The sequence below is a fragment of the Garra rufa genome, chromosome 12 (assembly GCF_049309525.1).
Source record: "Garra rufa chromosome 12, GarRuf1.0, whole genome shotgun sequence".
NCBI lineage: Eukaryota > Metazoa > Chordata > Actinopteri > Cypriniformes > Cyprinidae > Garra > Garra rufa.
In genome coordinates, this window is record NC_133372.1 from 20,301,512 (window position 1) to 20,326,910 (window position 25,399).

The following is a 25,399-nucleotide window of genomic DNA, read 5'->3' on the forward strand; positions in this document are numbered from 1 at the left end:
TCCTGACACCCACAAAGTGACACACCTACGCATTTACACATATTCAGTCACAGTCTGACGCACACGCACTCTGTATTAACTCCATTTACATAGAGCACATTAAAACAGGAAATGTCATCTCATGATCCATGGAACAGTGTGGTGTACCTGTAGAGCACCGCTGATGGTCTGTAGTGGGTATTTAGTTCCGAGCACTGCCTGGTAGCTGTGTTTAATAAGTGTAATGCTACTCTCTCTCTGTGTGACCTCTGCTCCACTGAGCTGCTCTGCCACAGACAGGAACTCAGCAGGCACCTCAGCAGGGTTCATCAAGAACACCGTACTGCAAGAGAGAAAAACATCAGAAAACATCATTGTAGTGAATCAGAAGCACAGACAAAACATCACTTATGTCCACAGAAGAAGTCTACATTTGTTTTTTTCCAAGTGTATTTGATTTTAGTATAACATCAACAATTTATCAACAATTTTTTCTTTGGTCTTTCAGCATTTTTGTGTATTTGAACCCTTTCCAACAATGACTGTAAGATTTTAAGATATATCTTTTCACACTGGGGACAACCGAGGTACTCATATGCAACTATTACAGAAGGTTCAAATGTTCACTGATGCTCCAGAAGGAAAAACAATGCATTAAGAGCCAGGGGTGTATAGTTTTGAACAGAATGAAGATGAGTAAATTTTTCTTATTTTGCCTAAATACCTTTTTTTTTTTTCATTTAGTACTGCCCTCAGACGCTAGAGAAGACACATGTTTCCCAGAAGACAAAAGTTAAATTTACCCTGATTTTCTTTTATGCTTTTAATGCATTGTGTTTCCTTCTGAAGCATCAGAGAGCACCTTCTGTAATAGTTGAATATGAGTCCCTCATTTGTCCTCAGTGTGAAAAAACGATTCTCAAAATCATACAGTCATTGTTGGAAAGTGTTCAAATACACAAAAATGCTGAAAAACCAAAGACTTTGTGGGACCTGAAGGATTTTTCTGAAGAACAGCAGGCAGTTAAACCATTCAGGACAATCAAGGGTCTTAAGAACAACTATCACTAACTTAAAAAAAACACACACACAACTGTGGAACATTCAGGTAACCACAGTATTAAGAATCAAGTGTATGTAAACTTTTGATTGGTGTAAATGTTTTTGAAAAATGATCACCAAGGCAAAATGACAGCAAAAATAGTGTCATGAGATATAATTAGCATTTAAAACAATTGTTTTATATTTTAATATATTTTAAATTGTAATTTATTCCTGTGATGCCAAAGATAAATTTTAAATTACTAAAGTTTTCAGTGTCACACCCTTCAGAAATCAATCTATTAAGCTGCTTTGGTACTCAATAAACATTTGTTATTATTTCTTATTTACATTTATTAATATTAATATTAGCTAACTTTGGCCTAGTGACCTACTTGAACAAAATAAGTCCTTATAATTGAAGGCTAAACACTAGGCTAAACATTGTTTTAAAATTTGTCACACAACAAATAAATTACAAACAAATCTTTTTATTTCCAACAAATTTAACTGGACGCACAGCCTTTGATGTTGGCGTTTCACAAAGATAAGTGATCTTATAATAAGACAAATTCTGAATATCCAAGAACTGACAGGAAGTAAGAGGTGAAGACTGCAACCACAAAGGGCTGAGCAATAACTGACACAACAGGATTTCCTCCTGCTTCTGTGGAAATACACTCACATGATTTTAGAACGCTGACTGGAGGTGGCAAGGCCTTGTTCCTCTCTTACCAGCCTGTGGTACGAAATCCCTGATACAAGCAAATGCACACAAGAACATCATTTCATCATATTATGTAACAAAACAACATTCACTGACGTTAGAGTGTAAGTTAAGTCATCTTTAAAGTACTACTAGTGCTCTTAAAACAGATAAACAAATTTAGCACTTAATTTCAAAATAGTTCCAATGCGTTTTAAAACTACTGAGGAGAAGTATGGCACTGCACTTTTCAGTAAAATACTATGAATTAGTAGACTGGGACTTAAGGCCCGTTCACACCAAGGACGATAACTATAAAGATATCGTTCTAAAAATGTTTCTCAATAATATATTACAATAGTATAGCACAGCCCACACCACAGCTAAAACGATAAAGGCACAGACAAACAATATCATTGGAACCACTTTCAGAATGATTTTTTTTTTTTTTATAGCTGATGAACGATAAAACAAAACAACAAACCAATCAGAGTCGATCCTGTTAGCACTCAGCATATCCGGTTAAAAAAGTCACTGCTCGCCACTGTAATCTTTATAGTTATCATTCTTGGTGTGAAGGTGTTAAGTTACAAGATAGTTACTAATAAAAGTTTATCTTTGTGTTTATTGATGTGAATGTGTTACCTGGAGCTCTAAGCTCTTGATGTAAAATGGAGAGCAGGTTACGACACACACTGCAGTAGGGTTCAGGCCATGCTATAAAGGCATGAAACACTTCACACGCTTCTGTCAGAATCTCTCCATCAGATGGACAAAGAGGCATCTGCAAAGAGAAAACAGACACATTTGTGATTTCAATACATTAGCTTCTGGGTAAAAGAGATAAGTCTCAAAGACTCATTTTTGGGTGAACTCTTTGATTACTGTAAAATAAAGCCGTAATTTGGAGATATTGTAAATACACTGACGTTCAAAAGTTTGGGATCAGCAAGATTTTTAATGTTTTTCTAATGAATTCTCTTTCTCTTTCACTCGATCGAAAATACAGAAAAACAGTAATATTGTGAAATATTATTACAGTTTAAAATGAAGGTTTTCTATTTTAATATATTTTAAAATATATTTTTTTTCCTGTGATGGCAAAACTAAATTTTCATCAGCCATGACTCCAGTCTTCAGTGTCACATGTTCCTTCAGAAATCATTCTAATATGTTGATTTATTACTTTTATTATCAATGTTCAAAACAATGCTGTTTTTTAATCCCGTGATTCTTTTTTCAGAATTCTTTGATGAATACAACATTCAGAAGAACAGCATTTATTCAGAATATAAATCTTTCTATCAATTCTATCAATTAGTCTTTGCTATCCCTTTTTAATCAATTTAACACATTCTTGGAAAGTATCCATTTAAAAAAAAAGAGATTAGAATTCATCATTAGAATGATTTCTGAAGGATCATGTGACACTTAAAGGAACACTCCACTTTTTTTGGAAATAGGCTCATTCTCCAACTCCCCCCGAGTTAATAAGCTGATTTTTACCATTTTGAAATCCATTCAGCCGTTCTCCTGTTCTGGCGATATCACTTTTAGCATAGCTTAGCATAGATCATTGAATCCTATTAGACCAATAGCATCACGTTCAAAAATGACCAACGAGTTTCCATATTTGTTTTATTTAAAACTTGACTCTTCTGTAGTTATATCGTGTACTAAGACCGGTGGAAATGCAGAGCTGCGAGTTTCTAGGCTGATAAGATTAGGAACTACACTCCCATTCCGGCGTAATAGTCAAGGAAGTTTGCTGCCGTAATATGGCCGAAGCAGGCGGAGTATTATCAGAAATGAGTTCCCAGCTAGTTTAGCATTTGCACATGTGCTGCGTGGTATTACTGCTCCTGCTTCGTCCATATTACGGCAGCAAACTTCCTTGACTATTATGCCGGAATGGGAGTGTAGTTCCTAATCTTATCAGCCTAGAAAATTGAAGCTTTGCATTTCCACCGGTCTTAGTACACGATATAACTACAGAAGAGTCAAGTTTTAAATAGGAGAACTATCGAAACTCGTTGGTCATTTTTGAACGTGATGCTATTGGTCTAATAGGATTCAATGATCTATGCTAAGCTATGCTAAAAGTGATATCACCAGAACAGGAGAACGACTGAATGGATTTCAAAACGGTAAAATTCAACTTATTAACTTGGGGGGAGTTGGAGAATGAGCCTATTTCCAAAAAAAGTGGAGTGTTCCTTTAAGACTGGAGTAATGATTCTGAAAATTCAGCATTGCATCACAGGTATAAATGACAATTTAAAATAAATTTACATAAAAAAGCAATCACAATATTACTGTTTTTTCTGGATTTCTGATCAAGACATGCAGCCTTGAGGAGCATAAGAAACTTCTTTAAAACATTTTAAATCTCACTGATTCCAAACTTTTGAACGGCAGTGAAGATAAAGTGTATGAAACTGTACACATTTATATAGACATTGTTATATAAATTTTATAAAAATGTATAAATATATAACATTTTATATATTTCTTGTTTTATGTAAGGTTTCTATGTTTTACCTTTTTCAAAATCCTACAACTTAAAAAAAAAAGGATATTTAGATAAATTATTTGTGAGAATTAGCACTAAAAAGAATTTAGTATTTGCTAATAGGTGAAAAAAATAGACTATTAGCTTGACCGAACCCCAACAAGAAAAACTACAACATACAAACTCTACAAAACATAAGTAAAATTAGATCATTCTTAGTTTATGATTATTAAGGTTTTGGTAGATTTGTTCTTAAACTCAGCATCCATGAATCTTTACCTGCAAAAGTGTGGACTCAAACATGAGAGCCAAGGGGGCCACCAGCTCATAATGACACTCCTGCTGAACCTAAAACAGCAGAGAAAGATATACAGAGTCACCACTTTTACATACCACCTACAGACAAATTTACGCTGTGTTCTTAATCACTACATAATCTATATCTAAAATGATTTAAAACACATTTCTGCTGAACTTAATTTGATTATAAACAACACCAACATCTTAGCATAGATTAGATGCAATCTTATCTGTCATAGTCTGCAGAGCCCACAAGGGGGCAGAGTGAGCTCAACACAGCAGACATTGATCACAAACGTGACTGAAAGTATTACTTGTACTCTGCGGGTGTAGTATTCTGTTTAGTTAGGGTTGCGTCTACATGCGTACTCACCTCTCTGGCTTTTCTGAGAATTTGCTGCAGCAGAATGAGAAAATTTTCTGGGTCCCTCTTAACCAGCTCTTCTAGACTCCAGCGGTTCATACACCAGCCAGCTGCACAAACATGCACAAATACACCCGCATGAAACCATAATTGCGAAACTGGGACAAATGTGCCTGCCTTATACCTCAAATGAACATGAAATCTAGTAAACAAGTCCTCTATGGCATGCATGTAACCACACAGCCACAATAACACCAAAATGAGCCAAGCACACATAAAGGTCAGGAATTAATCTGAATGCACACATCAGACAGGAAAGGGCTGGTTAATTACACGATACCCTGAAATCCCTGCTGTGTAGATGTCAAAGGCTTCCCTACTCTAAACTGTGATGTGCAGTTTTGGTTAGAATTCTGAGAAAGGACATACTGTGGTGTACAATTTGAGAGCAGCAGCGTTAACAGATCATATTGGTTATGTGACAGAACTGTGTTTAACCTCAAAACAAATTTAGAATAATGCTGAACTGGATATTTAAGGCAACTGCAGCTTTCCATATAAAGATCAGCAGCGGTTGATAATGTTAACTGCTTTACTCGAAAGACATCTTCCTGCAACTTCCTGCCCAAATTAAGGTGTCAAATAGAACATTTCCTTTAGAACACTCTCTGAAAGTAGCAACTTCTCTTTGAATCTATCAACAGTGTCACATTCTGTACATAAACATTATGGTGTTCATCAGTTGGTGATCATTTGTTTTTCAGTTCCCTGCTGAATATAGCAGCAGGGAACTACAAATATATGGCAAATATACTAATAAGGATTCTATATATGACCTTTCCAAAACAGAGAAAAAAAAAAAGCCCAATTCAACGTTCGCAATTTGATAGTACATCATAGGTATGTATTATGTTGTCTTTGAGCAAATTAAGCTTTGATACTGCTTTTATACTGGAGAAAGTAGTGACACAATTAAATGCTACAATCAGATGTGGGTGGGATGATGTAGACGTAGATGTAGATGATGTCCAATCCACTGGCATTTACACCCACCCAGTCACAGAATGACATTTTTGTTTCATGTTCACGATAAAGTAAGGGAATTTTTTTTTAAAACCTAGTTTAAAACATGCCAAATTCATGTTGTTTCATGGAGCTTTGAAAAACTGTCAAGAAAAGTTAAGTTTTGATTTTAAATATGTATTAACCATCAAGTAAAATCACAAAAAGTTCAATTTATATGATATTTTAAGAGACTTTGACCTTGCAACACAGTCATGACAGTCTGAAAGGGAACCTCTCACTAATATTATTTTCTGTTTTGTGTTATTTCTGCATATTGGTTGCACCTCATAACTTGGTTGTGCAATCGAACTGAAGAAAAAATAAATAAATCTATTAATAAACAGTAAAACTGTTTTTTTTTTTTTTAGCATTTTCTACATATAATATTTTCAAGAAATAAATAAAGCTTTTAATAACTTAGCCTAATGTCTTCATTATAATATCAAGAATATTAAACAGATTTTTCTGGTTGTCTAGAAGTTGTTCATTTTAAGCATTAGTCGACTATTAGTAATTATTACTAGTATTAATAAACCATATAAATCCTAATAATGAGCCTTTAATTGCCTACGTAACTAAATAAGTGCTCAAGCACAGGGGAAAAAAGATTGTCACAGTGCACCCACAGATATAATAATTATGAATGTGTCAGGGAAAAACAGTAAGGAGACTGCATTAACGTTTTAATAATTTATTGATTAACTAGATCTCTCTGTTTCCGGTTTAAGAGATGAAATCGGCAACACTGACTCGTAATCTCCGCAGTAGAGATGCGCCTGTATGCACGTTTCATATGGATTTCATAATCTGAGAATATTTATTTTCGATTTCATTTAAAAGTAGACATTTGAATCTCTATTGATATATTTTTCATGTCTGTAAGGCAAGTATACACAATTTCGAAGTTTCACGCTCAAGACAGCTGTGTACTTTCATTATTTTACAAAAGCGCAACGTTTTGGTGTTGCTGTTAAGGGTGCTCACAAATAAAAGAAGAGTCTTTGTAGATTTAAAAGATGATTACTCTTATCTGCATCACCAAAAATGACAGTATTTTAAGAGCAAGTGACCGCACCGGCGCCTCCATCTGTCACGCAGGGAGTGCACAGACACTTGAATTGACCTTATTCTCTAGAGAAACAAGTGCATCATCATAATCTTTAGAACATAGTCTTTGAACTTCAGTTTGGGCGGTAGCTCTGTATATTTCTATGGCATCTCTGGTAACTTAGAGTAATTTAGCTGGTAAAGCTATGGATTAAAGTATTGTTTAAATGAAAGTTATTGTGAGCATTGCAATGTTTAAAGCAAATTTCTTGCCAAATGTCAGTAGACCCAGAAGATTTTAAACCGAGCGGTTCATTGATAAATCGTCAGATCACTGTGGAAATACAACTGGAAGACTTCTGTCAGCCAATGCAGCGCTAAAAAGGGGCGGGATCTACATAAGGTCAATAGTGTACATTTTTCTAGGTTATCATTAGAATGAGCGGCTTTGTATAGTTGCTACTACATACATCTTTCAGATGAAAAGCCATTTTTGAGGTTGATGAATGATAGGTGAGCATTTGGATGTCCTGTCTGATGTATCATACCACACATAGACCAGCTGTTAATGATCTGTCCGTCATGGACTGCATGACTTCACCACTTCCAGCAGAATTTTAGTTTTTCTGCGACTAATAAAATTTTGGTTGACCAAGCCTCTTCTCGTCGACTCACGGTTAGTTGACTATTAGGGGGCAGCCCTAGCTCTAATGCTCTCTAATCTTAATTAAAAACCGAAAAGACTCATCATAGAAGAGGTATATTTAAGTCACTGTATGCATTTATTGCTTTTACATATTTCTGAAAACATTTTGTAAAATAAGTGCAATATGCGTATATAATTATGTGTATGAATTAACACTGAGAAGCCCATTTCAATGGCAAATTTCTTTTATATCCCTGTCTGCAACATAATGTCATTTGAAAAATGTAAAAAATGTCAGGAAAAACACACACACATACAAAACAGAAGTAAAGAATTGAAATAAAAAACAGTGATTCCAAACAAAGGTGACCCATCAGTAGCAGAGGGCCACCCCGCCTTACCGCTCCAGGATTGTGACAGGCTTTCTGATGGCCGGAGTCCATCCAGGCATCTCTCCAGAGCGTGCTGGATCCGGTCCTCTGTGCACGAGGTGTGCTGCATCTTGACTGTAACTGTAAGACAAAATAAGAACTAAAGTCATATCAAGGAAGCTGTAAAATTTTTGAATAGTGAAAAGGTTCCACCACCTCCTTCATTTGATCTGTAAATATGATACTAATACAGCAAAACAGTATAAGATAGCGGAAACGTTTGCGTATATTGAAACAGGAGAATTCCAATCATAGAAAATGTTATATGTTATTATTTCAGTCGGCCTGAATCCAATAATATAGTTGATGAAACCTGAATGAAGCAGCAGCATGTGTCAATAAAATTCAAGATAATGTAATCTACATAGACAAACACACACAGTAGTCCTCCTTAAGAGAAGTAAACATACAGCATCCTTTGCATGTCTGTAAATGATACTGAGGTTTAGGAAAATGTACCTGCTGTCCGAGAATTTCAAGAGAACTATGTGGTTTGGGGATTATTAAGGGGATGCCACAGCTGCCACCTGTTTGTTTTTCTTCCTGATAACATTTAAAGTTCCTAACATGTGATGTTACAAGCATGGCACCTGCATTCTAGGTGTAAACAACACCACGTAGTATGTAGTTTGGGAACAGACATCCAGGAATGATAAGCAACGCTGAGCTCACTGATAATGAAACAAATCTCAAAGATGGAACGCATGGATGCGCATACAGTATGGAAGCTGTAAAATATAAATAGCACCTTTATGCGAAATAGCGCTTATTAAGAAGACTAAAGTCGTTATATTAAAACAAGGCACAAATAGAGAATTCCTCTTCCAACAGACTTATTTCCCTAAATGCAAAAGACGCATTTGGTGGAACTTTTCTCCTTGTGAGTCACTGACCAACGCAAGTCTGAAATGCGCAATAACTATTTTTTTTCTGAGCTAAATTTAACGTTACTAGTTCAGCTAAATGTATAAAGTTTGGCTGACATGAGCAGTTTTTAAAGTGCAGCTAGGGAAAACATATAGATAAAACCACTGAATAATAAGTCACTTTTAGGGGCATTTTTAGATTCCAATGCGCTGCTGTGTCAATGGTTTTTTTCTTTCTGTAAACATGTTTGACACTTGCCTCTCGCGTCTTTTACAGCGTCTTCAACGCGTCATTCCACTTCCCTGTTTCTGTGTACCGCTTTTTTTCCTTCAAATTCAGGTCTTTAGGTCATTATGTCAGTAAATCAACCTGAACCTGAACGTAATGTAAGTGTGGCTCATATTAGGCACCTCTTGTATTTTGTAGTTTAGTGACATTTTCAAAACTTCCCCAGTGTCAAAACAAAAAACCCCAAACCATGAAGCAAACGTTCAGAGTATTAACTCAAGTCATTAACCTCAAAACTCAAACCACACATAATATAGATGATACGCTGAAGTAAAACTGTGTGCTTCACTTAGCTTCTTGTAAACACTTGTCAACTCATACACAAAACTCATCACTCACCAAACATCACGTTGCATTAACACGCTGAGCGTGCGGCCCATTGAGCGTCATGCGTCATAAAGCGGATTTGCATAAACTGAGAAGTGCACAGCACATATGCGAGTTGTCTGTCGCTGGTTATGCATACTATTTTACTGGGGAATTTATAGGTCCAAGTATATCTCATTATGAAACACATAACGAAAATGAGAGTATTTCAGATAGATCGTCTTGATACTCTGATTTATTTCGCGACTAGAAACTGCGGTAAATGATGGTTAATATGTTTTTTCTTAACTTATTATAGTTACTATAGACTAATAATATTTCTATTTAAGGTTTAATAACTCCATATGTAACTTTTGATAATCAGTCAGATTATATGGTCAGATAATCACATAGGCTATATTATATCTTGCAGTTCTTCAATGAAAAAAAAGCAGAAGAGTGTTGAAAATAGATTAGGCTTGAATCCTATCTGATGTCAGGGGCTTTTTCTGATCTAATAGGACAGGATGTTCATAGGTTGATCCACGCAGCTCTTAAATTTGATCATTATGCAACACCAATCCAAAGATTTTTCTTCTTTTTCTTCTTCTTTTCATTTCACTGTGGTCACTATGGGGAATTTGCTGATGTTAACTCAACAAAAATCAACAGTATGCCTATATACAAAACGCACTAGCAGCGTACAGCAAGTTACAGCAAGTTACCAGGATGCAGTTACTCTGATTTACAGTAAGGTTATCCTCAAACAAACTGTTAACGCTGGTCACGTGTTTTCAAGCACAACAATAGGCCTACAAGCGAGGTAGTGGGAACAGCCTGATATTAGCCTTAATGACCTTATGGAGCTCTATTGTAGCCTTGCCAGGTTGGCTGGAAGGAACTAATTCATCATTGAACTTATGATTGCTGTTTCCATTATAAAGGCAAACAAAAAGCTGGTTTGTGTTGTGAAATTGGCACAACATTGTTTCCATTTGACTGATATCTTATTGACTAAGCTATATTCATAGAAAGTGGCACCTGGTGGCAACAGGTGCAAATTAAATTACAACCCAGAAGTTAAATGTTGGTTTTCTTTTCGAGATTAAAATAGTTTTAAATCTTTTATATTTGTACACAGAAACAGTGATGGTAATGTGCAGTCTGTGTAACAGTTGACCCCATGTAACCACCCCCTGTCTAACTCATTAAAATCTTGGTATAAGAAAAAAAAGCTTTTGATCTTGTAACACATTTGCATGAATTTTCAGTCGCCCTTGACTTAGACTCTACTAAAATGGACTCAACACGAAACTAGAATATGTTTATGGCTTGAGAAGGTGGGATTGCATTTTTGACTCCCAGAACTTTAAGCCTCCTACTAAAAAAACAATAGCTGAATTGACAAAAATCAACTTTCAAAAGCCGTTCAAAAGTGTATCATAGTAGTTTTTGTGTATTTGTATTCTTTCCAACAATGACTGTATGATTTTGAGATTCATCTTTTCACACTGAGGACAACTGAGGGACTCATATGCAACTATACAGAAGGTTCAAACGCTCACTGATGCTCAAACAAAGAAAAACAATGCATTAAGAGCCAGGGGTGTAAACTTTTGAACAGAATGAAGATGTGTGAAGATTTGTGGGACCTGAAGGATTTTTATGAAGAACAGCAGGCAGTTAACTGTTCAGGACAAACAAGGGACCTATAAACAAAAAACAAAACAAAAAAACAAAGCTGTGGATAATTCGGGTAACAACACAGTATAAAAGAACAGTATAAATGCAACTATTACCTTCTCTTGTGGACTATATGTAAATGTCTTTTATGTTAAATATCTTATTCAGGTCAGTACTAGGGGTGGGCGGTACACCGGTGTCATAGTCATCACCGGTGTGAGATTGCGCCACGACATGTATTTTCTAATACCGTCAATACCGGTATATTTAAAACATTAAATTTTCTTCAAACGTTCAGTTGTGGTCTGAATACCTGTCCTTATACTATATATCTTGTTGTAAATAAAAAAGTAAAACATATTCGTATCAGCTTTGCAGGTGGTAAAAGGGGAGTGGCCATTAAACGACTGGTGAAACATCGTGAAAGGTCGGGCCTGTAGCCTATACCAGGGGCGGAGTGGCAATCGGGACGACCGGGACTTTTCCCGGTCGGCCGGCAAAAGGATTTACACAGCGGATCACAAATTGAGCAGGCGCGAGGCGAACGCGACCGGCCTGTTAACTTTTACTTTCGATTTTGTAAAGGGAGCAGCACGTCTTATAATAGATATTTGTCAGTGAGTACAAGATTGCAACAAATCCTCCAGTCTATTTTTGTCATCTCTCTTTACTTTCGACCCGTGATCATTCAAATCTAAAGGTCATTGTACACTGAGTCCGATTTTCGTATGCGTTTTTTTTTTTTTTTAGTTTTCTCATATTCGCCATCCTTATCAAAATGCTTATTATGGATGTGAAAATGCAGAAAATCAAACACGATCCAAATTTTTTTATGACGGACGAAAGTTTCAGAGGCAGTGTGTAAACTCTATTAACATAACCTGTATTTTTTTTAACGTGCAAAAATGTCGGACGAAAATTTCGTACTCATGTGTGCAAAGACATTAACTCCAGCAGCTCTTGTTGGATGCAGGGTTGCCAAGTCTGCGTTTTTCCCCACAGAATTGGTCTACTTTTAAACTGTTGCCATGGGTTGATTTCCCCCAGTTATTTAAAGGTTGTAAATATTGCAGAAATTAAATTTCAATAAAAAATATTTTTTTGTTTTGTTGTACACTGTTAAGTAAGATCTTTAGGTTTTTTGCAAAATAAATATGTTGAGAATGCATAATACTCTCCCATGTCTCTTTTTGATAAGGATACCTACCATATACTTATTATATTATGAAAATATTAACTTTATTCACATACTAAATGGACAGGACAGGCTACTCCTCCGAAAATGTACCAAAAAAAGTAATACCGTGATATTATACCGGCACCGTTCAAAAGATGAAAAATACCGTGATATTAATTTTAGGTCATATCGCCCACCCCTAGTCAGTACTAAATAAAAAATAACATGCATTTTGAATGATCTCTCTTTTTTTAGTAAAATATGTGACCCTGGACCACAAAACCAGTCAAGTCGCTGGGGTATATTTGTAGCAATAGCCAAAAATACATGGTATGGGTCAAAATTATTGATTTTTCTTTTATGCCAAAAATCATTAGGAAATTAAGTAAAGATCATGTTGCATGAAGATTTTTTGTAAAATTCCTCCTATGAATATATCAAAATGTAATTTTTGATTAGTAATATGCATTGCTAAGAATTTAATTTGGACAACTTTAAAGGTGATTTTCTCAGTATTCCGATTTTTTTGCACCGTCAGATTCCAGATTTTCAAATAGATGTATCTCGACCAAATATTGTCATATCCTAACAAACCATATATCAATAGAAAGCTTATTTATTGAGCTTTCATATGATGTATACATCTCAGTTTTGTAAAATTTAACCTTATGACTGGTTTTGTGGTCCAGGGTCACATATTGCAAAGTCTGCAAGGTGTATGTAAATTTTTGACTTTAACTGTATACATACTTTTAAAAAAAATTGCTTAGGTTCCCAGGTTAAAACCCACTGTTCTAGATCAGTTTTGCATCAGTGGTCCGATTAGTGGCATAATATGGAATTAAACTGGTGCGAACAAGTGACCAGCAGCCATCAGTCAGTCAGTCAGTCAGTCAGATGCCTGTAGCCTTTTGTTCGTTTTGCAACCTCTGAAAATGTGGAAGTGACCTTGTTGACACGTAAAAGGATGTGTTCACATCCTCTTATGAGAGGATGATTTCATCTGGGCAACACAAACACAATCCCAGCAAACTTCCTATGTGAAGTAAAGACGCATTTGTGGTGCACAGACTATGCACAAAGTCAGTCAAACGCAACCAGGGCCTTTGCGGTACATTCTCCTGAGTCAGCAATGCTGCATTCAAAATTAATAATTAATTATAGCATTACTTTAGTGAATACAAAAAATAAAACACATACTGTAGACAACTTCAGACCTCAAGACAGATCAAATAGACAATATGAATACTGGACACTAAATTCCATATCTAAGATCAGACCTCAGCTATAAAACCTCATATCCTAACAGCATGTCTGATGAGATGCTGCCTTCATCTCATCTGATTCACGTTCCCACTGTGACCCAGCATGAAGGTTCATCTCAGCGCCTTCTCCTGATCATATTTCCAACAGCCCTGTACAGGAAGGTTGCTCCCGAGCTCTGGCGAGGAAACAGGTGTTGCTCCATTGTTGTGGTGCGATCGGCCGCTATGATAGACTCCCACACCGTGAGGGGGTCGACGCTCATTGTGTGGACTCTCTGATTGATGGGGACCAATATCCCCCATGCGCCTTCTCCTGTGAGCCCAGAGTCTTCTCATCCACATCCCTCCCTCCCATAACAATAAGGCCAAACTCCCCCTGCCGTGATCGTTTTAGGAAATAACAGCAGTCGAACAATGGTGACAACATTCAACAGTAAGTGCTTCCTTTTTATATGTTGTCGCCGACACAGTGGCCCAGTTAAGCAGATACAGTAGGATGCAGGGGATCTATCACAGAGCAATATTTACCAGAACCAGGATGCTGATATTCTCCCGTCTAGGCGGAAATGAGGAACTCTATTCTTTCCTTTTAGCTTCTATTGGTACCTGTGGGAACTTTACACTCACCTCAGTTTCAGCTTATGCTGTGTAAAACCAAAAGGGTAGTGTTATATAAAACGAGGAAACAATTAAATCTGTTAGGCATTCTTGCATAAAAAATATGCATAAAGAAGAATTAAGGACTTTAAATTAATTATTATTACATTTGTAACATAAAAAACAACTATGCTGTTACAATTTTGCTGCTTTGCACTACTTCAAAGGGTTTTTTAAATACATTTTGTATAGGTTTACAGTATACAGTGGAGGTCAAAAGTTTACATACACCTTGCAGAATCTGCAAAATGTTAATTATTTCACCAAAAAAGAGAGATCATACAAAGAGATCATGCATGTTACTTTTTTATTTAGTATTGACCTGAATAAAATATTTCACAAATTTTTTTTATAAATTTATAAAAATTACCAATTCAAAAGTTTACAAACGTTTGCTTCTTAATAATGTACTGTTACTAGTATGATTCACAGGTGTGTTTTTGTCCCTTGTTTGTCCTGAACAGTTAAACTGCCTGCTGTTCTTCAGAAAAATCCTTCAGCTCCAACACCTTCTTTGGTTTTTAAGTATTTTTGTGTATTTGAACACTTTCCAACAATGACTGTATTATTTTGAGATCCGTCTTTTCACACTGAGGACAACTGAGGGACTCATATGCAACTATTACAGAAGGTTCAAATGCTGATGCTTCAGAAGGAAACACAATGCAATAAAAGAGGGGGTGAAAACTTTTTTTATTTGAAATTCAGGGTAAATTTAACTTATTTTGTCTTCTGGGAAACATGTAAGTATCTTCTGAAGGGCAGTACTAAATAAAAACAATATGATATTTAGGAAAACTAAGAAAAATGTACACATCTTCATTCTGTTCAAAAGTTTACACCCCTGGCTTTTAAAACATCGGTTTTCCTTCTGAAGCATCAGTGAGCGTTTTAACCTTCTGTAATAGTTGCATATGAGTCCCTTAGTTGTCCTCAGTGTGAAAACATGGAAAGAGTTCAAATACACAAAAATGCTGAGAAACAAAACAAAAAACTGTGGGACCTTTAAGGATTTTTCTGAAGAAATGCAGGCAATTTAACTGTTCAGGACAAACAAGGGTAATCATGAACAACTCTCACAAAACAACAACAACAAAACAGCACTGGATAAATAAGGTAACAACATAATATTAAGAATCAAGTGTATGTAAACTTTTAAACGGGATCGTTTTTATAAATTCAACTATTATTTTCTCTTGTGGACTATATGTAAATATCTTTTATGTGAAATATCTTATTCAGGTCAGTACTAAATAAAAAATTACATGAATTTTGTATGATCTCTCTTATTTTGGGTAAAATAATTAAAACTTTGCAGATTCTTCAACTGTATATATTTTAATACAAACATTTGTATATACATTTTTGTGATGGTGAAAAACCACTTTAGAAAATAGAACATTTCAGTTTCACTCTGAACACCCATGTATTCCTATGGCTGTTCTGTTTATCAAGTGAAAGCATGGACATCCCTATATTGTGAAATTTACAAGTGCCCTTGTAAAGATGTAATACTGTATGTATTTTGAGTGTCTGCAATACTGCGGTCCTGAATCCAGTCTGTTTTTACAGAATTTCTTTATTCTGAGTTCATTTCATCATGAATTGCTAATATGATGCTGCCAAAAGCACGTCAAGCTTTTGTTGTTATGCTATATTTGACATATAAATAAGTGTGTCACTGGAATATAAATACGTAGTATAAATAAAGCATTCTATATTTGGAAAGGAACGCATTTTTGCACACCAGATGTGATGAGCTCACAGGTATAAATGAGGGGGGGATATGAATTTGATAGAAAAGATATGAACCCTGCTGTCATACAAACAGGAAGAGGTTTAACACAAAACAACTTTAGTGTGTCTTCCATGTCAACCAACGCCTATGTCTGATTACAAAGGAGTCACTTTCACTTCAAATTATGACTCAAACTTAACGAATTCTCAACATAAAGGAGCTGACTGACAAAAACATATGTGACACATTGTGACAGGCATTAAAACTCAAGTGTCAAGAGTGTATGTATATAATCACTGTGCCTGAATATGGCTTTTGAGAATCTAATACATTGAAATAATGCATAATAAAACTTTCCCACAGTCTAAGGACAAATATGTTTTGTTCAGTGACATTTTATGGGCTGACCACTGCGTTTAAAAGCAGTGATACACACACTGATGATTGTCACCACTGAAACTTTCATCCAGTTTCATTTCCAGTCTCTAGTTGCGTAACCTTCCAGCAGATTTTAGATCAACTGGAATTCAAACTTAGCCAATGGTCTGTTATTAAGTGAGGAACCTGTTATTTCACTCAGCTGAAAGTTGGTCACAAGCACTTCATTGTGTGTTGTTGCTTGCTTGCTTGGTTATTTACTGACTGTACTGCATATAATGCAAATTCTAATTATCTTTCTGCTAAAATTAACCAGTCTCCACGGTTTTAACTGAACAGTATCCTAATTTGATATTCCTCTCTGTTAAGTTGCTGACAGACAAGCACATGAATGCCAAAAAAATTAAACTTCCTTATGTATGTATTATTAGAGTTTCTGTCGGATGTTGTTTGTGCATGAAAAGGAGAAGTATCTCACTGCTTTAAAGCGTTCTATCAAACTTGCTCCTGTCAACTATACACTAAAGGCCTGTTCTTGCAAAGTGACTATGAACTTGAACTGTGGTGGAAATGAAAACAAATATATCATTTGAATATTACAGACAGTATTAACAAGAAAACTAATTTGCAAGTAAAATGCAAAATTCATCTGCATATATACAAAATCTTTGTGCCAATGGAAATAAGTGTCCATTGGATCAAATAGTATGACTTTGCAGTGCACTGGTCTCTAACTGAATCCAAAGCATAAGACTTTGCAAAGGAAGGACATCAGTTGTATTTGTGGGATTGACTGTATCTTGCAACCAAGCACTTGATAATGTTTATATGTATATATGTACGTGTGAAGAAAAATAATTTCTGTCATGATATGCCCCCCACCCCCTTTATCATCATAATGGATCTCCTGTGAGAACTAGCGGCTGCTATAAGTCTGCTTCTTGAATGTGATAAGATCTCTGACTTAGCCACTGTTTATACATCTGACCGTACGCCACAGAGGAAGCCTATTTGAATGTCTTGCAGTTATCTTTTCATTACAATTTACTGTATTAGAACCATAGAATCATGTAAAATATCAGAACAGAACACCAATGCTGTCAAATAACTGTATAGATCAACATAATTCAACAGATTACTGATTCAGAACTGCTGTCCTGCATGCCTCACTGCACAAAATCAGTGAATAGTAAAGTTTCCACCTGACATCCTCAGTTATGAACATCATCTGTCTTAAAGCTCCATTTAAAAGCTCATGGAGCATTGAGAGTCTTCACGTGTGAATATGTGAGCTGGAGGAAGCAAAAAGTTTCTGATTCTACCTGAAGCAAACATTGGTTTGGTTGAATTCACCTGCACATCATGTCCACTGACTTGGCCTTGTAATTCTGAGTCTTATTCCTTTTCCTAGACTAGATGAGCTCAGATTAAAATGATAACAATACAGGAATGCACCACAGGCAAGACTTACCTAGAGTTCTTATTCTCTTCCCATGATTTCTTTGAATTTTGTCAATGCGCGGGCTGAGATGGAACCGATGTCCTTGCAGTCTAATCCAGTGCTTAAGATGAAAAGAGGTGGAAGTGTAACCACATCCTTCAGCATCAGGTTATATCAGCCTACATAGACGCTGAACAACGGCAGCAACAACAGGAGCAGTTATCAGCACGCCTGTCTCGCTTTAGTGCGACTAAACAGGAACTCAGAGAGAGAAGGTGCAGAAGAACTCAAAGAGGAAGACATGGGCTACATGTGTTCAAAAGTGGGAGGAGGTTTAACTACACACGCAGGCTTTGTTCTTTGACAGACGTCTTAGTTTTACTAATGCTATGGATGGCAGGCTGCCATGAATGGCAAGATGGTCTTAGAAATTATTGCTTTTTAAAATGACTGAACTATATTGTTGATATGTTCAAAATGGTCATAAACGAGTACCCAGATTCCATTATTAAAATCAAAACGTTTTATATTGTTTTTATCATTTTTAAGCTTATTAAGCACACACAATTTATTGTTTGATATCGTTTTTAAGATATTATAATGATAAAATGGCTTGTTGTATTTTTTGTCAGACTTCTCTCTAGTCTAACTGCAGCCTTAGCCTTTATACTCAGCATATAATCAGCTCTTAACTTCCCCAGAGGTCAAAATTTGCATTTTGTACCCGTAAGCGTGTCTCTCCGTCTGTGTCACTCTCTGTCTCTTCCTTTCTCAAAACTCACACATATTAGTCAGCTTAATTGTAAAATAGCCTTCACAATGAGTGGAACTCATTGAATGGTTTTCTAAAGAAGGAACTTATTTGCTAACGCTTCCAGTCAGAGGGATTCTGACAGAAAGCTTAGAATGGTAAATCCACAATAGTAGAAGACATAACAGGTGGTTATTAGCTAATAAGCGACATGGTTAGAATGAGCTTGGCTTTTAGTGGAAATGAAATACTGCCATCTAGTGGTCCAACCGCGTCGCAAAACAGTACGTTGCAGTGGATTAGCGTTGTATGAATGACATTAAACAATGCGGCGGAAAAAGGGGTAACATATTAAAACTTATCTTCAAACTGTCAAAAGTTTAATAGGCCAACTATGCATTTTGAGCTTTAGCTTCTTCAAATGGAAGCCACACATATCTACAGAAAAGTCTGCATTTGCTTAAAACATGAAAAGTAAATAGTCAGCTCCTATAGGCCTATCCTATATAAAATCAAATAAAGCCTGTTTGTAATAATACAAATGCTTAATATAAGCACGTTAGTCGATGTTATTAGTCTAAAAATGCTATCTTTGAAAATATAACCTTGTTTTTTTCCCATTCATATGGGTAACATAATTTTTACTTAAACTGGAAGGCATTCTGACACCCATGCCATTTGCGCATGCGTCGTTCATCACCCTGTTCGGTTGCCCTCTCGCTTGAATCACCAATGTAAATTTAGGCGATGCTTTACTTAAGTCGCTTAAAATAGATAACTAGTGAATTTGAATGACCGTTTGAAGGCCTATGAGCTGAACATTGTTATTCCTGAAATGTTTGGAGACGCTAGTTGGAGCATTTAATGTGTCCTTAGGTGAGAAAACATTTTATTAAAACAAATGTTTATCACTCTATATCCTCATTCAGCGTGAGAATTACAGTAAGTGGCTCGGAGGAGTCTAACCCGTCATATAAAAAGAGTCAGCTCCACAGTCTATTTAGCAGTTCTATTTCAAAGGTGCGTTTCAACAACTGTTTAAATGTCAATATAATCCACCACTCTAAATATTTATCGCACTGCATGTTCACTTTGGCTGGATAAAAAATACAGAGTTAGGCTGTTCTTGAATATACACATAATTGTAGAGAATCCGGAAAGTAACTAATTCTTTATTTCTTTTTTTCCTCAGAACTTAGTTTAGTAGGCCTAATATAAATAACAAAGTAACCACGCAGATTACAATTTTGTCAGAGCACATAATTATCTGGCGCCAAAAGTATCGTTCTTCTTTTTTAGGTTACTATAGCAACGGTAGACCTTTCGTGTGTTTTTCACAGAAAAAATAGCCGTTCAAGATGATTATCAGATACATCGACAAATATTATTGTTATAATTGTCATTGTTTACTTTTTGTATAACAATGTATTCTAGCGTTGCATCGCGAAATTCGTTTATTTATAAATAAAAAATTATTTCATATTTATATATAATGATTTAAACAATAGACATACATGTCGTAAATATATGATATGCTTAAAAAAATGCATGCTCTGTAAAATCAGTGCGATTTGCTAACTGTGGGGACTTATAACAAAACTTTACTGAGCTACACCTTAAAAAACTGAACCCAGAAGTTGGCTAAATCTATTCAAACGTTCCTTTGTGGCGTGACTTCTTATTAACATAGTGTTTATTTTTTTTTATTATTAATAGTATGTATTTATATTCATAAATAAAATCCCTAAATAATGTAAAATGAGTCAAGACCTTGGGTCAGGGTTTGTGTTAGACTATAGTGCTTATAAAAAAATAAAAAGAATAAAAGTTTATAGGATATGTTCACATTAAATATTTAAATTACTGTATTGAGAGAGAAAGCATTTCCACAAACGATCTAAAACGTGTTAGAACTGCGAAGACCATGACTTTTCAGGCAAAATCAGTTAACTTAGCTGTTATGGCTAACCAAAAGTTGTTTTCGCGGGTTGCTTTAACAATAGGAAGCTTATTAAACTGGTTACTAATGAATTGGTTTCTAATCAGAACAATTGCATGTTAATCAAAAACGTTAACCAAACGAAGTCAGTCAATCTTACTATATAAAATAAAGAGGCACCAACCGAAATCGTGTTATCACAAAAATAAACTCATTAATAAAACCTAAGTTAATTTTCCAGAACATAATGACTAAATAATTAAGGTATAAATTCATATTTTGTGCACGTCCTGCTAAAATAAGCATTTTCATTGTTGTACTCGATTTATAATGCTGCAGCAAAAAAGCATTATTTTTTTTCTAAAGAATAAAAATAAAATATTTTTTTAAATAAAGGCTACTCGACGATTATAGAGCAAACATACTGAATATGTTTTACTAAAACGCTGTATTATATTCTGTTCAATCCCCGTCCGCTGGTTTTATTGATAATCTACCAGTGGATGTCGTTGTTCTCTCGAGTGTCACTGCTAGAGATGAATGAGCTCAAAGCCCTGCGTAAAGACGCGTCCGGCTCTTTCTCCGTAGAGCAGATACAGGGAGAGAGAGAGAGAGAGAGAGAGAGAGGGGCAACGTGAGTGTCTCCTATCTCACTAGAGCTCAAACTAACGGGATCTTCTTATATCCTCTACATGCGCAGAGATTCAAGAACCAGACAAGTGAAAGCGCGTGTCCAATACTCAAGGAAAAAGAAAGCTAGTACGAACTGAGATTGTTTTGTGACTTTTCTGCTTTTGCTGAACTGTTTGACGGAGGTACAGTGACCTGTGCGGAGATTTCTCCAATCGCGATTTTCTTTAATTGCAAAAGCGTGAATATTGTCGGATCTTCCGTAGTGGGTTAGATCCTGGAGTTTGCCCATATGCCGGAGTCGCTCTAGTTTGTTATTTGGCACCGGTTTGATCGCGGTGTCATAGCGGCTGTGGATTGATCACGCTCAGACTGTCAACTGATTTTCCATCAGCAAACAGTGAAAGCATCTTCTCATTAGGACACGGCTGTGTTTCAGCACAGGAGAGACTGAGGCGCGTGATGATGTTGAGGGTCTCGGATGCTTTGGTCACTTTGGTGACTCTCTACTGTGTGGTCAAAGGGACTGTCGGAGGATACGGCATGAGCATGTTCGCCGCTCAAACCTCCCCACCGGATCCGTGCTACGACGAGAACGGTCACCCCAGAAGATGCATCCCCGATTTCGTGAACGCGGCGTTCGGGAAGGAAGTGCGCGCGTCCAGCACCTGCGGCAAAACACCGGGTCGGTACTGTGTGGTGACTGAGAAAGGGGATGAAAGGCAAAGAAACTGCCACACGTGCGACGCGTCGGACCCAAAGAAATATCACCCACCTGCTTACCTAACCGATCTGAACAATCCTCATAATCTCACCTGCTGGCAGTCGGACAATTACATCCAGTATCCTCAAAACGTCACTTTAACATTATCCCTGAGCAAGAAATTCGAGGTGACCTACGTGAGTTTGCAGTTCTGCTCACCACGACCAGAGTCCATGGCTATCTTCAAATCAATGGACTATGGAAAGTCCTGGGTGCCTTTCCAATACTACTCAACCCAGTGTAGAAAGATGTACAACAAGCCCAGCAAAGCAACGATCACTAAGCAAAACGAGCAAGAGGCCATCTGCACAGATTCTCACACCGACATGCACCCTCTCTCCGGCGGGCTGATCGCGTTCAGCACCCTGGACGGGCGACCCTCCGCGCACGACTTTGACAATTCACCCGTACTCCAGGACTGGGTGACTGCCACTGACATTAAGGTGACTTTCAGCCGACTGCACACTTTCGGAGACGAAAATGAGGATGACTCGGAGCTGGCCAGAGATTCCTATTTTTACGCCGTGTCAGATTTGCAGGTCGGAGGCAGATGTAAGTGTAATGGACACGCGTCACGGTGCGTCAAAGACCGGGATGGAAACCTAGTGTGCGAGTGCAAGCACAATACAGCCGGACCAGAGTGTGACAGATGCAAACCTTTCCACTATGACCGACCCTGGCAGCGCGCAACCGCGAGAGAAGCCAACGAATGTGTCGGTAGGTCCAACTTTTTATTTCTGCATCATTTTTGGAAAGCGCGTAGCCTAGGGCAAGAAAATATCACCAAAGACATATCGTTGATCTTTCGTCGCACGTATAATTTGTTTGAGATGAGTTCGAAACCAGCCATGACTGCCAAGAGAAAAGTGCGGGTGTTTTCTTTGTAAATGCGAGCGTTTCGCATCTAGTGAAGGGAACTTTCAGGATCGTTACAGTATAACAATATAAGTGACAGATTTATGAAGAATTCACTCAGCGATTTGGAGAAATTTAAACAAAAATCTCTAATTTTTTTAAACTTGAAATCATGGTTTGGAGGTAAGCAGCAGGTACTGTTGTCAGGGTTAAACAAATAGACTTTATTACGATTTATCACTATGTTACAGCCGATTTCTACCAATCTCGGCATCGAACAGCTTGAAGATTTAATAAATGTCTTGGGAACATTATTAATGAATGCATAGCTTGGCTTCAACGTCTGTTGTGCAAACGAGTTTCAACATTATTACATAAAAGTTTAGCTAAAAATAAAACATTAATATGGGAGTTTAGGAAACTTTGACTCGGCTTACATTTTTCCTGTACGTTTTATTTGAACATAATTCGCGGAAATTTGAACAAAAACGAGCAATCGTTTGTCCAATATAGTTTGTTAAGATGCGCGGTGGCCTTATATTTTTTATAAACAGTGCTACACGCGAGATATATTTACTGTTTAAATAATAACCTTTTAAAAATAATATTCATAGTTATTTTATTAGTTCAGGGGCAAAAATAGGATACATTCGGCGTCATCACGTATAATGAAAAAAAAAAAAATATATATATATATATATAAATATATAATCGGAAATAAAGTGAACAGGTGCCCTCAGAGACTGAAGCGCGAAAGACAGCATCTATTTTGTCGTCTAAAGAGCAATGTGATAAAAGTCTGCCAACGAGCCGCCTCGGATTTTGGCCCCGTGCTCTCATTTTTTATCACTGTCATTAAAATAAATTTCCAGGCATATTCAGTTAGTGATATTACTGTCTTTTTTTATTATAAGCCTATCTTTTCATTATTTCTTTCTCTCCTTATTCGCATTATATTACAAACAAAATACAAATAAAAGAGTAACTAAGTATCAGATAGAGCTGGATTGCCAAATACTTTATATATTTTTTATTGCTGTTGTTATTATAATTATATATATTGTATCGCGCATTTGTAAACATTTTAATACACAGATATTTGAAAAACACAATATCACTACATGACAAACTTAGCTAGGGGAACATTAATATTTAGTCTATTGCTTACGCCAGAAGTAAAGAAATAAACCTATGACGGTTAATTAAATGGACAAGGAATTTCATTCATAAACGAAATTAACTGTCATAATTTGCACTGCAATGTCTGGCCGCGCTTAATATGGTCCAAACCAAGTTGAAGCACTCTTAAAGCAGACTGTTTATCAGCAGTCGGATAGATAAGATAACTCTCTGGGTTATTAAAAGTGCCTATGGGTGCAGCTGATGCATATAATTCCTGTAGATTAAAACGTTCCTTAAAATAAAATATAATATGATAATAGCCTACCCTTTGTGCGTTTCTGTGATTTCACTTTATTACAATGTAATAAATAGAATATCTGCAAGACAAAAAAGAAAACATGTGCCTCTGGGTGAAACTGTTTGCATCTTAAAACATAAAGAATTATACGATTTTAATATGTTATGTATCTGTTCATTGAGTTAGTTGTGATGGCAGCAATGAGGGTGCACTGTCAATTGTACATGCAAATAATGTCTGGTTGTGCATAAACAAATCTGAATCATAACTATAATGAAAAGAGCCTGACAGTCATCATCTATCATCAATCTTACATTTTGTAGCTAATTTCACACCTGTCCAGTTAGTTCTCGGTGACTATTTTGACTCATGTTAGTAAAGAAGAGCTTGTTCTTTTTCTCCTCTCTCTGACTAAGCCAAACATGTATCTGTTTGCTGGAAATGTAAACGGACCAGTTTAGACGCCACTGTCTCACAGCAGAAATGAATTGCTCCCCTGTATCCTTGACACTTTATTTTTACCGGGCCTGCATGTGTGAGTCTTGCGTGGGGCACAAAAGATCGTCACTCACAGCATCCATCTTGCTGTCAGCGAGCCGACGCTTTTGCAGAACATTCCTCGGCTGTGTTTTTCCTGAGCGCAGTGCCATCAGATCCAGTGCCGAAATGAAAAGAAAGAGCAAGAGAATGAAAAGAAGTGAAGAAGTGAAAAGAGAGGAGTGAAGGGGTGGGCAACGTTAAAGCAAACAGAGCTTAAACAGGAGAAGAAAGAGCCGTGTGACACCTCTGAGCTGGGGCAGAACCCAAGGGAAAACCTTTGTGTGTGTGTGAGTGTGTGTCTGTGTGTGAGGGCGAAATGCAATCAAACACCTAGAGAAACACTATGGCAACCTCGCATTCATAACCCAAACTTAAATATGGAAATGTATGTTGTAAATGATCTGACTGAGGGTTTGGTCCTCTTTCAGCACTACTGTACTGTATGTAGGAGAAACATGAAACTATTTCAGTGTAAATAGTCTTTGTTGGTTCTAATATGTGCTCATGTACTAGATTGAACTCTTACTGAAAGGAAATTTCACCAAGGGGCTTGAGTTGAACCCGGGATGCTGAGCTATGAATTTCACTTACTAAATATGATAAGAATAAA

General features: G+C 36.6%; 2 protein-coding genes across 2 annotated transcripts in view; one reads left to right on the top strand and one right to left on the bottom strand.

The window, feature by feature from the left end:
* The window catches only part of pik3r5 (phosphoinositide-3-kinase, regulatory subunit 5), a 32,298-nt gene extending 14,187 nt beyond the window's left edge, over window positions 1–18,111 (bottom strand). Inside the window, exons 1-7 of the mRNA XM_073851621.1 lie at window positions 17,922–18,111; window positions 8,062–8,172; window positions 4,912–5,012; window positions 4,518–4,586; window positions 2,372–2,510; window positions 1,706–1,775; window positions 148–322 (exon numbers count right to left, since the gene is read on the bottom strand). Of these exons, the coding sequence (XP_073707722.1) occupies window positions 148–322; window positions 1,706–1,775; window positions 2,372–2,510; window positions 4,518–4,586; window positions 4,912–5,012; window positions 8,062–8,161 (654 nt within the window). The 5' untranslated portion in view covers window positions 8,162–8,172; window positions 17,922–18,111. The remainder of the gene's footprint in view (window positions 1–147; window positions 323–1,705; window positions 1,776–2,371; window positions 2,511–4,517; window positions 4,587–4,911; window positions 5,013–8,061; window positions 8,173–17,921) is intronic.
* Window positions 18,112–21,211: 3,100 nt separating this feature from the next.
* Window positions 21,212–25,399, top strand: part of ntn1a (netrin 1a) — a 71,412-nt gene continuing 67,224 nt past the window's right edge. Inside the window, exon 1 of the mRNA XM_073852527.1 lies at window positions 21,212–22,691. Within this exon, the coding sequence (XP_073708628.1) occupies window positions 21,674–22,691 (1,018 nt within the window). The 5' untranslated portion in view covers window positions 21,212–21,673. The remainder of the gene's footprint in view (window positions 22,692–25,399) is intronic.